This window comes from Numenius arquata, chromosome 2, assembly GCF_964106895.1.
Source record: "Numenius arquata chromosome 2, bNumArq3.hap1.1, whole genome shotgun sequence".
Classification (NCBI taxonomy): Eukaryota; Metazoa; Chordata; class Aves; order Charadriiformes; family Scolopacidae; genus Numenius; species Numenius arquata.
This window is the reverse complement of record NC_133577.1, coordinates 117,460,819-117,473,541: the sequence shown is the minus strand read 5'-3', so window position 1 is coordinate 117,473,541 and position 12,723 is coordinate 117,460,819. Positions and strand designations below refer to the sequence as shown.

Sequence of the window (12,723 nt, the reverse complement as noted above, 5' to 3'; positions counted from 1 at the left end):
CAGTCAAAAATCAGGGCACACTCATTAACTGGAAATGAAAGCATTTATCTTGTACAACTTATACTTGGTTCATAACTAGTGCACATTTAGAAATCATGTGAACTAACTTCCTGCCAAACTGACGATCCAATGCGGATCATGCTGCCATTAGCAAAATTAGCCTTTCAGTACACACAAGAAGTTCCTGACCAAATCACAAAGCGCTGCCAGCTGATGAATAGACCCTGCACAGCTTCTGAAGCCATAGACTTGAGTCAGTTACTTTTGTTTAAAAAAAAACAAAACCAAACCCCAAAAAATCCCTCAAAACGCTCTCTTTCCTTTCATTCAGAACAAAAATATGTTTTCAGCTTTAGGGGGCAAATTCTCTACTTGCTGCCCAACAGCTGGCATCTGACACCCCCGGGGAACTCCGTGGAAAAGAAGTCTTCCTCCCAACGGATGGCAACCTTTCCAAGGGAACCTCCGCCCTCCCACAATGGGGTGTCCGTGCTTTGGTGGCAGGTTTGCACAGAGACCTACATCCTCAATGTCTAAAGCCATCCAGGGCATGTCCTCATTTAACGTCGCTCCCTCAACCCCACCATTCCATCTTCCTGAGAGAGACTGAGACCCCCACACTACAAATGTCTTCACTCGTGTGAACCACAGGGGGAGAGGGATGGAGGGGAATCACGACTTTTAACTATATCTTCTTAGAATTTTTCTAGTATTGAAAACCAAGAAAGAAGATTCTTTAAAAAAAATCATGACTTGATGGACAATCTTAAACCTCAAGTGTTCAACTGATTGTGACTAAAGTCACCCAACCAAGGCCCATTTTCTTTTGTTGTAAACAGACCCAAATTACATTACAGAAGGCTTGAGAAAGCCTTCTGCCTTTCTGTTTTAATGAATTTGCTTCCTTAAAAATTTATATTTGGCCTGTTGACCAGTAGAGAAGCGCATTAAACACTCATTTCAAGCTAAACAGAATGTGTACTTCGAAAATATTTTACACATGCTAAGAGTGTGAAAGCTTCCTTATTCATATATGCAAACTGGCATCTTACAGTAAAAAAAAAAAAAAAAAAATCAAACCAGAACCAGGCTACAGCATTTTATTAGTACATTATTTCTAAGCTATAGAAATATTCATGAAGAAAGATGGACCACCTCAAAAGATGAAGTGCAACATCACTTACCTGAAAGTCTTTTGTAAGGCTTGTTACTGCTTTTAGTGCCATTTTGGTGTTTCTTGTCTATTGATGGGGCTATAATTCCTTTGCCGTTCAGAATCTTTTCTGGTGACGGTGGCACTGACTTGGATGTCAAACCAGCTTTAACCAAGGTTGGAGCAGGTACGGTGGATGAAGAGGCTGAGGAGGAGGTGACGGTGGTAGTGGTTGCAGAATTCATTTTAACATTGGCACCATCTGCCTTCACTAGGTTAGGAATTTTCTCTAGACTGACTACTGGAACAGGAACGCTGCAAAACCAAAGAAAAATCTTTAAGTTGTATTTTCTGTACTAAAGATTTACAGTTCCTTAATCCCCTTTCACAGATATAGAAATTTTGATGCAAGTGACACAGTATCTTCAGACCAGACTAAAATGAAGTACTTAGTACCATTATTCATTATTTTTGTTCAATCAAATGTTTACAAAATCAGGCACCTGTAAAGCCTGGCAGTGTATAGAATTATGAAAATGAACGTTTGTTTGATTTTTTTTTTTTTTTTTTTTTAAGATCCAATCCCTACTATTCATAAACAAAATAAGTCTTTGGTGCTAAGAAAATCCCCTTACATACGCGGTCCCATGCCTTTAACACAAGCACATACCAGGTATCTGCGTGCTGCACTAAACTCACCATGATAATGAAGTAGTTTGCTAACAATATTAATATTTTTAAACAAACAAAAAAATAACTAATTTGCTCAGGTGTGTCTGAATTACGTACAAGTTCTGAAAACAAGGAGAAAAGAGATTTTAAGCATAGACATCTTAACAGCGGTCCCTTTAAAAGTATTAAAATACTTGATTATTTAAATGTATTTTTAATACAATCTTATGAACGTAAAAATAAAATTTCCCAATATAATTACTAGCTTAGTCGGCCCTTTTCAGAATAAAGTTTGCAATAACTAACTTTTCCTAACTGAACTAACACCACAGCATATTTGTGACACTAACAAATGCTACATTCTCAATTTGGCACCAAAAAGGATTGAGACAATCAATTCCAACGTTATTTTAACATTTCTGGCTCCTATCTGCATGAAGAAATAGCCAACAATGATAGCTGCTTTTTACCTACCCCAACAACTCCAAAATCGGATGTCTTGTGACTACCAATTAATATATAAATGATATATCCCTCCTTACTGAAACAAACATAGAGAAAAAAAATACTTATTTAAAAAACTAAATTCTCAAAGCTTTCAGCCCCAGTTTCATTGGAGGCCGCAAAAATAAACGTTTTACTTATTCAGTTCTTCCCCTACGCTGCCTGAAGAGGTGATTTTGCCAAATAGTTTGCTATCTTTCTTATAAGTAAACTCCCATATGGATCATGCAAAAATGACGATTTTTAAACTATTTTTCCAGACTGAACAAACAAAAGAAACACAAGTTTTCTTAAATACAAACACAGTGATGATGTTTAAAAGGCAAAACAAATTCCTCACCTAGAAGCATGAGAGTCTCCTTTACAGTATTCCTTAATTTTCCACTCTGAATTGCACAGAACTAAGCTAATGTCCGTAATTTTAATCCCCAGCATAAAGGTGACAGTTGAGTAGGCCATCCCACACAGAAAAACTTAAAACTTGGTGATTTTTTAATCTACTATTATCTTAAATATTTAACTTGATGTACACACCTAAAGGTGAAATGAAACATATTTATAAAGAGTGTGAAATTACTCCTTAGCAAACCGTACTCAAGGAACAATCGGCTTATTGCACATCCCTGCAGAGATTTTGCGCGGCTGCAGAGCTTCTACAAGGGCATTACTCACGTGACATTTGTTAAACACACAGCGGCTGTCAAATCAGATGTATCCTGAAGCACGCTGGCACCTGCAGCTCAGGCAACCAGAGTTTCTTGCCAGAGACCACCCCATTGTCAGTGTCCCAGGAGAGCCAACATCTGCCTGTCTGCACATCACCGTACGGTTTGGGGCTTCCCCCCACTCACAAGTCTCACACAATTTCAGTCTTTTGTGTCTGAAAAATGGCATATTCGCTGCATTCTCCCTACGGAAGGAATGGTTAACAGGTGTGGAGCTTTTAGAATCAGAGAAAAAGATGACTTTGAGGTGGCATTCTCGGTGGGACACCCTTCGGAAAGACGGGAAACCGGGTCCTCTCTACAGCTGCTAAAGACGATATGGAGAAAGTGGAGCAGAGACTCTCCCATACCGGAAAGCTGATAATCTTAGTTCTAAAGGTATTTTAACATAGAAAAATGTACAAAACTTGATATAAACAATACGTATATAAAACTAAAAGGAAGATTTAGACACCAAGACAGATTCTGGAGCTGGAATTAAATTATATGGAACTTCCACATTCTGTGATACCAAAAATACAGCAGTCAGCTAGTCAGAATACAGATCTGACTGCAATAAAAGTAACTTTTAACTGCAGTGAAGTAACTAAGCAAAAAAAATGTAACTTACTCATAAAACCAGAATTACATTAAGTATTTCAATGAATGCAAACATGGAACTATGAAAGAGGATTTGATCCTCTACTTTTTTAAACTGCTCTGAATTTATTGAGTTAAATGATAGTCAAGAATTGTAACATCTCAGGATAGGAATTAATTTTTTTTTTCTTTTAAACAGATGGCAATTACATTTTCTGAAAATAGGATAATTTTTTTGCTCTAGATCAAGTAGTTTTACTATATAAAAACTATGTGAAAACATATGAATAAATCTTCATGCCCAGTTTCTAAGATCTATCTTAATTCAAAGTACCAATAAAAGGGCCAAGTGTATTATCTAGTCTAGTAGTAAAATACAGTTAATAAATGAAAATGTTTTTCTGTTCTGCAGTGCTCAGAACCTCAAATCCTAGGGCACATATGGATGGATCGCTGCGGTAATGAAAAAAGCCCAGGGGAGGGCACATTTTTGTTTAGTTTTGTTACAGAACAGGTCAACCCTCATTATGCATTGCATTGCAATGTAGAAGAAAAAAGAAAAATACTGCAATATTTGAAGACAGAAATTCTATAGGACTCCTGGCAGACTACAGTAAATTGCTTGAGACTTTAGAAACTTCAGGTGGTACTTTATCTTTTTTTTTTTTTAAATATAAATATAAGCAAATGCTTATATTTATATTATATAACACATAAAGATGAATCGGTAACGAAATGGCCAGTTGGAAGCTGCGCAGGACCAGTGACTGTCGTCAACTACCAAGGACTAAGAGGGGAAATAAATCACAAATGCTTACATTTATATTTGATGGTTAAAGAGAGCTTTTCTCCCAAACAGAGTTTGAGTGAAAATTAAGGATTTCTTTAAAAAGTTTGTTAGAAAAATGAAAAATAAAGTTTTTAATCTAATTTACTGTATTTTAAAAAGAATTTTTGAATGAAGAGTCTGTTGAGAATTATTAAAGGCAACTGCTGAAAGGAGAAATTAGAAAACCAACATGCAACAAACCTAAAAACCGAGGAAGGGCACACGAGAATTGGGCGTACAGACAATTGCCCAAGACAGGAGAGAAAAATCTGTAATGTGTAAAGACAAGTTTACTTTCTTACACAAAAGAAATTCTAGGAATAATAGCGGTATCTACCTAAGTGACAGTAAAGTAGTTATTATTGATGCAAAACCGACAGAAACATTTAGTATTTCTTTTATACTGAGAAGGCAGCACGATAACGCTCTCCAATCAGATAAAAATGTTTTTTGATTCCCTCAGTAAGTGTAAAGTGCCAGCAGAAAAATCATGTTGTTTTTCTTTGGGTTTTGTTTTGTTTTTTTTTACATAAGCAAATCTGGATAACGTGGCCATGAGTTCCAAAAGAGCTGGGTCTCAGCCTATTCATTTCTAATTGAATCTTGGAATATTTCGCACCTCAGAGAAGCAAGCTGAGTGCTGCTGTTGTGTCCACACTGAAAACCCAAACCAGAGTGTCTTGGAAAAAATAAAGGAAAAAAATAATAAAAATAAACTGATAAACAGTTCACGAGGTTTTGCGGAAAATCAGATTGTGGCAAAGAAATCTGGTTTCACTTTTTGATGAGGTTATGAGTTAAACTGAAAAGACAACTGTGAAAACGTTCCAACTTTTGAAAGGCATTATAAAACACAAATAAAAACAGTTTAAAAGCAAATGTTAAACAACATAAAATTAAAAACTAGTTTTTCAGAGATTTATGATTCAATAAGGGTGCTTGCTAGGAGGACTTTTAGCCATCATTACCAAGTCTGACATGACCGAAAACTTCACTGGTCTTCAGAAATAAATATAAGATTCCTGGTAACAACATTTGCTGATGGAATCAGGATTGAGGGAAACTAAATAATGAAAAGACAAAGGCAGCTATAAAGGCAGCTATACGGAGTGTTTGGTAAAGTTCATTAATTCAAAAAGATATTTTAATATAAGCAAATGTGAAGTTACAGATGAAATAACAAGCTATTCAGTCTGCAGTGACATACGGGAAACAACAGACTGGAAAATAGTGACAGAAATATTTAGTGGTTAGAGTGGATAAGCAATTTGAGCTTTTATTGTATTGTTATTCTTACATTAAAAAAAAGGATCTGGCAAATTAGATTAAGGAGCATATTTAGTTTTCACATGTCCCTGGTTATACTGATACTGGAACATGGCTTCCACTGCTGCTGACCAGTGGTTCAATACCAGTGTTGATGAATTAGAAGGGAACCAGAAAAAGGCTACAAAAAAACATCTGAGGGCTACACGAAGTCCTTGATCATGACAGGCTTCAAAAGCTCATTCTCTTTTTTAGATAAGATAACTGATTTTCTTCTGTTTTCTCACGTTCTTGGTCGGGCAGCTGGACTCAATGATCGTTGTAGGTCCCTTCCAACTGAAATATTTCTATTCTTTCAGCAGAACCTGCGATAAGCTCCCAACATGAGTGTGAATTTCCCTCCTAAGTATCTTGTAGCAATGCTTTTTAGTTCCAAGCCATTGCTTGTCACTGTCATTCCCAAGCAAGAAAAATACTTGTAGTACATCACAACACTCCTCATACCTGGAGATCCTTATTATCTCTGTTTTCCTTTCTTCAGGATTTTAGAAATTATTTTTCCTTGTTGTTATGTGATTTTGCTGGGTGGTTTTTTTTTTTTTGGTCATTCATAACTATATTCATTCTAAAATGTCAGCCACTCATTCAACTCTTTTCAAATTTGTGAGAAAAGAAATTCACAAACATTTAAAAACCTAAAACGTTGTTCTAGTCTACATTGCTGAGACGGCCTCTACAGTGTAACAAAGTATTTGTGATTTAGTGGTTAGAATATGTGGTCCAAGTTAACTCTGATGAATTTGTATTCCAATTCCATGCTGCGTTAGAAATATCCTTAAATCTTGACTAGCTTCACTTTCTCAACCTCAGTATGAATAATGGTATCTCCTAACCCAAAGAAATAAAGACTAAGAGATGATTAAAAAAATCCTTTGAAAAGCGACATTATAAATTTTAAATTTTTAAACCCATAGGTTTACCTTTGTGATCCTATTTCTGTTTATAGTAAGAGTGTCAGTTCTCTACATGTGGATGAAAACCATATAATTTCCATCTCATTTCCTTCATTTTCAGAACTTCTGGCAGGCAATGGCTAATCCTTGTGGAGGGAGGTCAAGGAGACTTACTTCAGCTGGTATCTCAGGATTTAGTTTAACACTTTACCCCAAATTTACACTGCCTCAGGATCATGGTTGGGCGGAAATGAACACCCTGTAGCATCACTGCACCAAAAGCCTCCAGGGCAGTGCTCAGAAGCTGCGCTGGGACACGGCGAGCCAAGCGGCATCCTTTGGGCAGGTCAGCAGGGAGGGAGAGAGCTCCTGGCCACAGGAATGCCTTTTATAAAGGCTAAGTATCTAGAGTATTCTTATTAATTGCGATCCCTTGTTTATTACTAATATTATTACTACCAATCACCTTACTTTTTGCCTTTTTCTCCCTATTTTCTACCCTTTTGCCATACCTCTTACCACCTCAACCACAAGCTTCAGAAAAACGATTTACATTTATCTTGTGCACAGCACACTGGTGTTCCAGCACCGCTCCAGTCTCTAAGCGCTGCTGTATTAATAGCAACGATGTTAGAGATACAGGGGGAAAAAAAACAGAGCTGACATATCTCTAGATGATGTATTCACAGTAATCCTTCATATTCCAACCGCAAGAAGGGAAGTATTAAAACAGCAGCTACAAAAAGTAAACAATTCCAGATCTCTCTCATCTGATCATTCTGATCACACTTTAAAGCATTAGTCGAGGAGCAACCTGAACTTGTGCAGGGCATCTTTGAACAACACAGGATGTGAAGAAGAAAAAGAGCTACTCAGTCAATGTTTAAGATTATGACTCAACCAAAAAAACTATAATGAATTAAGCAACAGCAGAGTTGGGTCTCCATGCAGGCAGGCGTGACGACAGACACATCTACTGGGCCATGCTGTTGTGGAGACCATTGCTGAAATACTGCTACTAAATGTAACAGCTAGCATTTAAAAGAGATGCTGCATGAAAGATTCAGGCAAGCACACCAAAGGTTATTCCAGGTCTGGAAAGCAGTCATTACAAGTGGCATGATTCCTGAATTAAGCTAATTTGGTAACTGTCTGGAAGAACCTATGTCAAGTAAATATTTGTGGTATGAGAGTACAACATAACAGACAAAAGCACTGAATAACTGGAAGCTTCTGAGGATGATAAAGCACAACGCGCTTGGATACATGATGAATCCTATTTGCATTTTTGAGACAAATGTATTTGTGTCAATTGAGTATTTCTTTCTAAAAGATAAGTGGGCGACATTCTATGGCTCGTAGAGACAGCTGAATGGAAGATATGATCTTATCTTAAAAAAAAGAATAAATTTTATTAATAATTGCTCCTTTAAGAAAATCAGACCTGCTGAGTATTTCCTAGAATTCTAAATAAAAATTATAATCCACTGATGAAATAGCAACAAACGCTTTCTTCCGTAACAGCTGTCAGCTCTCTATAACCTGTGATGATTATCAGACTGATTTTATTCTTTAACAAGTCATGTAATCTAAGGCACTTAACACTAAATTTTGAAAGACAATTTCACTGATCTCTGCTTCAGACTGTTTGTGATTTGTTATGTGATGATTAAAATATCATTAACTACTATATGCCTCATTTTTCCCCACTGGTAAACAAAACCACAGTATTATCTCCCAGCAGAGCTGCAAGAATTGGGTAATTCACAGGTGCAACTACTGACATATTCGTTGCGAAAGTATTAACAGAGCAGTACAACAGTTTTAAACGGCTAAATTTACCTTGTTAATCATCAGCCAACGTTTGGGATGTTCCCAATAAAGGGAAAAGGGATTGGTGGAAATGCTCAGATATTTTGTTGCCATCCAGCTTTTACTGACTGACAGAATGCCATCTGTTGCCAGAACGGAAGATATTGTTTACAGATTCAGTTAGTGTGCTGAAATGTGGACATGTAACCTGCTGTCTGTAGCACCAGGATGAGAAACAGGTTTATAGCCAATAATATTAATATTCTGAAGTTCTTTCTGATTTTGTTTTAATTAGACTTAAAAAAAAATTCCTCTTTTGCATAAAATTCCTCTCCAACATACAGAAGAAGAGGTCACTATTCGGTCAAGAATACCTTTATTAAATAGTAAATGAGGCACCTGCACGTTAACGAGAATAGCCTCTATCTCATCTGTGTGTGTGTATTCTAAACATCCAGATTTTTCTATTTTCAGAATTACATGCCATAACTGTCCAGAATGCACACCATGCTCATAGAGATGGTGGATTCAGATTTATAGGAAGATCAGATTTTGATCAAGTTTGTTTCAGTGCAAGGTAAATTCTACAGTTAGGCAGAAGCTGCTCTCCTTGAAATGATACCAGCTACTGCACATTTCAGGCAGAAAACACGAGCTATTACTTGAACATAATTTGAGTTTAGGCTTTGTCTCTCATGAGTAAATGGTTTGCATTAGATTATTTACTGCTTTAAGGCAGTTGTGTCCAGAAATGCTACCTAAAATCATGACCTTCTTGTGCTAGATATTACATATAAACGGAAGGATGTTTACAGTTAGCAGATAAAATTTAAGAAAAAGGAAGTCTTACTATCTCAAGTTTACAGACACAGAACTGAGGCTGAGGAGACTAAGGCGTAACAGTAGCCTGTGCAGAACCAGGAACTGAACCCACATGTCGAGTCACCAACCTAGTCACCTAATCACAAAGCATCTTTTCTGTAGATAACTAAAGACAAACCAGTTTCTCATGGGATAAAATAGTGACCCAGTTATGCTTTCATTTACATTTTTGCCACTCTGCTGCTATCATCACAGTCACGGGAGGATGGGCCTGGCAGTCTCAAAGCCTATATGTGTATATATATCACAGTACATGATGTAAGATGCCCCCAAAATAGTGATTTCTGCAGCCAGAATTTTCTTCTGTCTTCTTATAAGGCATCAAACATTATCGAAATACAGAACAAACTGCAACAGCAGCTGCTGTTAAAGATAAATGACTATAACCAGTAAGTTTTCATGATCACCAGTTAAGCCGATATTAAGAACTCTGCAAAAAAATATCCTATTGATTAACAGCATTCATTTTAAGGGCAGATACCGTAACGGAAGATGGACCTTAAATATAGAAAACTGGGTCAATATCTCACTTGCTATATGCATCTTAGAAAAGCAGACATTTGATGGAACATCAGAAAAGCAATTCAGTCCTTTTTGGTCCTTTATATATATGTATATATAATTTTATATATATATATAAATAAAATTTTAAAACATCCCAGTTTCCTCCCTTAGGAAATGTAGAGGCTTAAACTCTAAACTTAGATAAAATGACAATATGGATTATATTTTTTTATGATTGTGAAATATACATAGAGATAATTACTATTTTTTTGAACACCAACATCTTTGGCAACTATTATTTTAGCACTTACCATGGTTTATCCCGTGATACTTTTGAAGGAAAGACTGTGTGCTGTTTGCTACTGGAGGTAAGTAGATTGTCTTTGGGCGTTTTGAATGGCTTTGAGTTGCTGCTGACAGGGTTATGGCCGCTGATACAGGATTTCGGTTTCATCTGTACTAGGGATGTCCTGGAATTGCAGGCTGGAGAAGCTGGAGAAGGGGAAGGTTTACACATTGAACCGTGTCTTCGTTCTGTAATGGAAAAATAATAAACTTTACAACATTTCAAAGGCTAAAAAAAAAAAAAGTAGTGAGGGAAGAGGAAATTGTTCCTCTCTATCCTAGTTGCAATGATTTCATCACTCTGAAGAACACAGCTCATTACTGTTGTCAATGTAATCAAGCCAAATGATAATTAAACAAAATCAACTCTGTGGAAGTGCTCTGAAAAATGCAAACGTAGTAAAAAAAAAATGCTAATAATCTACCAGAAAATTTCAACAAGAAATCTCAAACCATTTTTTTAAGCAACAAACGACCACCATCATCTGTGCGAGGTACAAGAGGTGTCCCAGCTCTTCATGTAAAGAAGAAAGAGGAGAGTATGTAACAACAGCTCAGATGACTTGGTGAAATTCTCTCTGACAGACGTGAGATTGCTTCTATAATGGTTTATGAAGAATTCACGTGACCCGGTTATTGGGCAGTTTACTTTATGACTATCTCAGTTCAAGTTTAATGGGAAGCTATAAGGAAAAGAACCGGAAGACTGAAAAGCAGCAAAAGGTCTACTGCTCCCAGCCCCTCCAGAGAGGCAGGCTCGGCCTGGTTCCTAGCTTGGAGGTTACCTCCAAGCACCAATCAGGGTAAAAGCTTAGTTTTTTCCACACAGAGCAAATGGCAAGTGCAAAAAAGCAGGAAGTTCATGTATGAGTTACAAACATTGCATCTCGAGGTCAGGCCCTTGTGTAAGCACCGTTTGTGCTCACACGAGACACCTCTTCAGTACTGCAAAAAGCAAGGCCTTGCTCACCCCACAACAGGAAGACAGGCTTCAGGACAGACAGACTTCAGGAAAATTGTTTGGGTTTGGTTTGGTTATTATTATTTTTTTTAAATCTAAATGTCCTATCCCTGATATCGTTAAAAAAAAAGATCGTTTTGAGAAGCTATTTGGTCACTCTTTACAAATGATATACTTCTCCAGTGGAATACCGCTGGTGCATGGCCCATCGGCTGGATCACAGGGAGCTGCAAACACCGGGCTTGGTGCTGCGAACTCGAGCACAACCACAAAACATTACAAGAGACAGGAGCTGGTTTTTGCTGAGAGGCGCTATAAATCTTTAAGAGTCCTGTCCCTGCATTTGCGGGAGCCCCCTTTCCCCAAGGGCATCACCCCGCAGGGAGCCAGCCTGGTGCTCCCCCGCCGGCGGCAGGGCCGGGCTGTGGGAAGAGGAATTTTCCAGTCAGCAGGGCCGTGCCCGGCAGCAGCTGACTCCGGATCGCGGCACCCCCGGCACCAAGAGCCATCCCGGCGGGGACCAGCCAGGTACCCCCGCTACCAACACAGCAATCAAACCTAGCAAGCGTAATGTAATTATAGACCAGGAACTTTGGGCAAGCTGGAATTTCTCCTTCAACACGCAGTGCTTTTTCCTTGCCTAAAGCCTTCAGCACTTCAGGCGAAGAATCCAAGTGGGTGCTCCTTCTCTGAGCCTGCACAGCATCGCCCCGGCAGCCAGAAGCGGGTTAAGGAAGCAACAGTGCCCTGCTGCTGCTGCTGCTGCTGCACGGGAAGGGCTGTATTTACACCCTCAGCCCCGCGCTCGCCGGTTTGATATTGCAAGGGTAACTAGGAAAAATTTTCCCAGAGAGAATCAAAACACGACAATTTGTCTGGCATCCTCACAAGTAAAAACTTGCCAGTAGCAGAAGGATTCATCCATGATTAATCTGCAATAGGTGAATACCTCAAGAACAAAGACAAATGCTTAAAGAAAAATAATCATTATATTCCAAACTCTTTCTATTATATATCCAATGACTAAATAAAGGCATTTTCTATTAAAGACCAAGCACTTCCATATCTTCATATTCACAGCTCTAATTACAAATGCCGAAATTCCCTCCAGATTCTCCTGCAACTGAAGAATAGTCTTAATTTTTTTTAATACAGTTCTTTTTTATTTAAATACATAAAGATTTTTAAATACATAATTTTTAAAATATTTTTTAGTTTTAAATATGAGCTCCCCTCACACCCCAAATGCCAACTGCAATTTGCTGGTTTTCACCCCACCACGCAGCTCAGCGTGCAGCCTCTGCCTTTAAAAGTCCTCTGCAGGATGCAGTTCATTTACATTCATTTCACCTCACCTTTGTGGCAACAACTGTTTAAGCTACGCATCTGCCTCTGAAATGCAGAGTTCCATTCAGAGTATTTATTTCGTTAAATAATAGTTATTGTTTCAAGATTCACCAACCTTCTCAGCAACTATTTCATCAATTTAAATTAGCTTCATAAAAATTTGCAACTTTCCCATTAATTACACGAGGGCT

General features: G+C 37.8%; 1 protein-coding gene across 3 annotated transcripts in view; it reads right to left on the bottom strand.

The window, feature by feature from the left end:
- Positions 1–12,723, bottom strand: part of ATXN7L1 (ataxin 7 like 1) — a 114,604-nt gene that overhangs the window by 21,586 nt on the left and 80,295 nt on the right. For all 3 annotated transcript variants that reach the window (XM_074144675.1, XM_074144676.1, XM_074144674.1), the window contains exons 4-5: positions 10,191–10,413; positions 1,185–1,468 (exon numbers count right to left, since the gene is read on the bottom strand). In XM_074144675.1, coding sequence (XP_074000776.1) covers positions 1,185–1,468; positions 10,191–10,413 — 507 coding nt within the window. The remainder of the gene's footprint in view (positions 1–1,184; positions 1,469–10,190; positions 10,414–12,723) is intronic.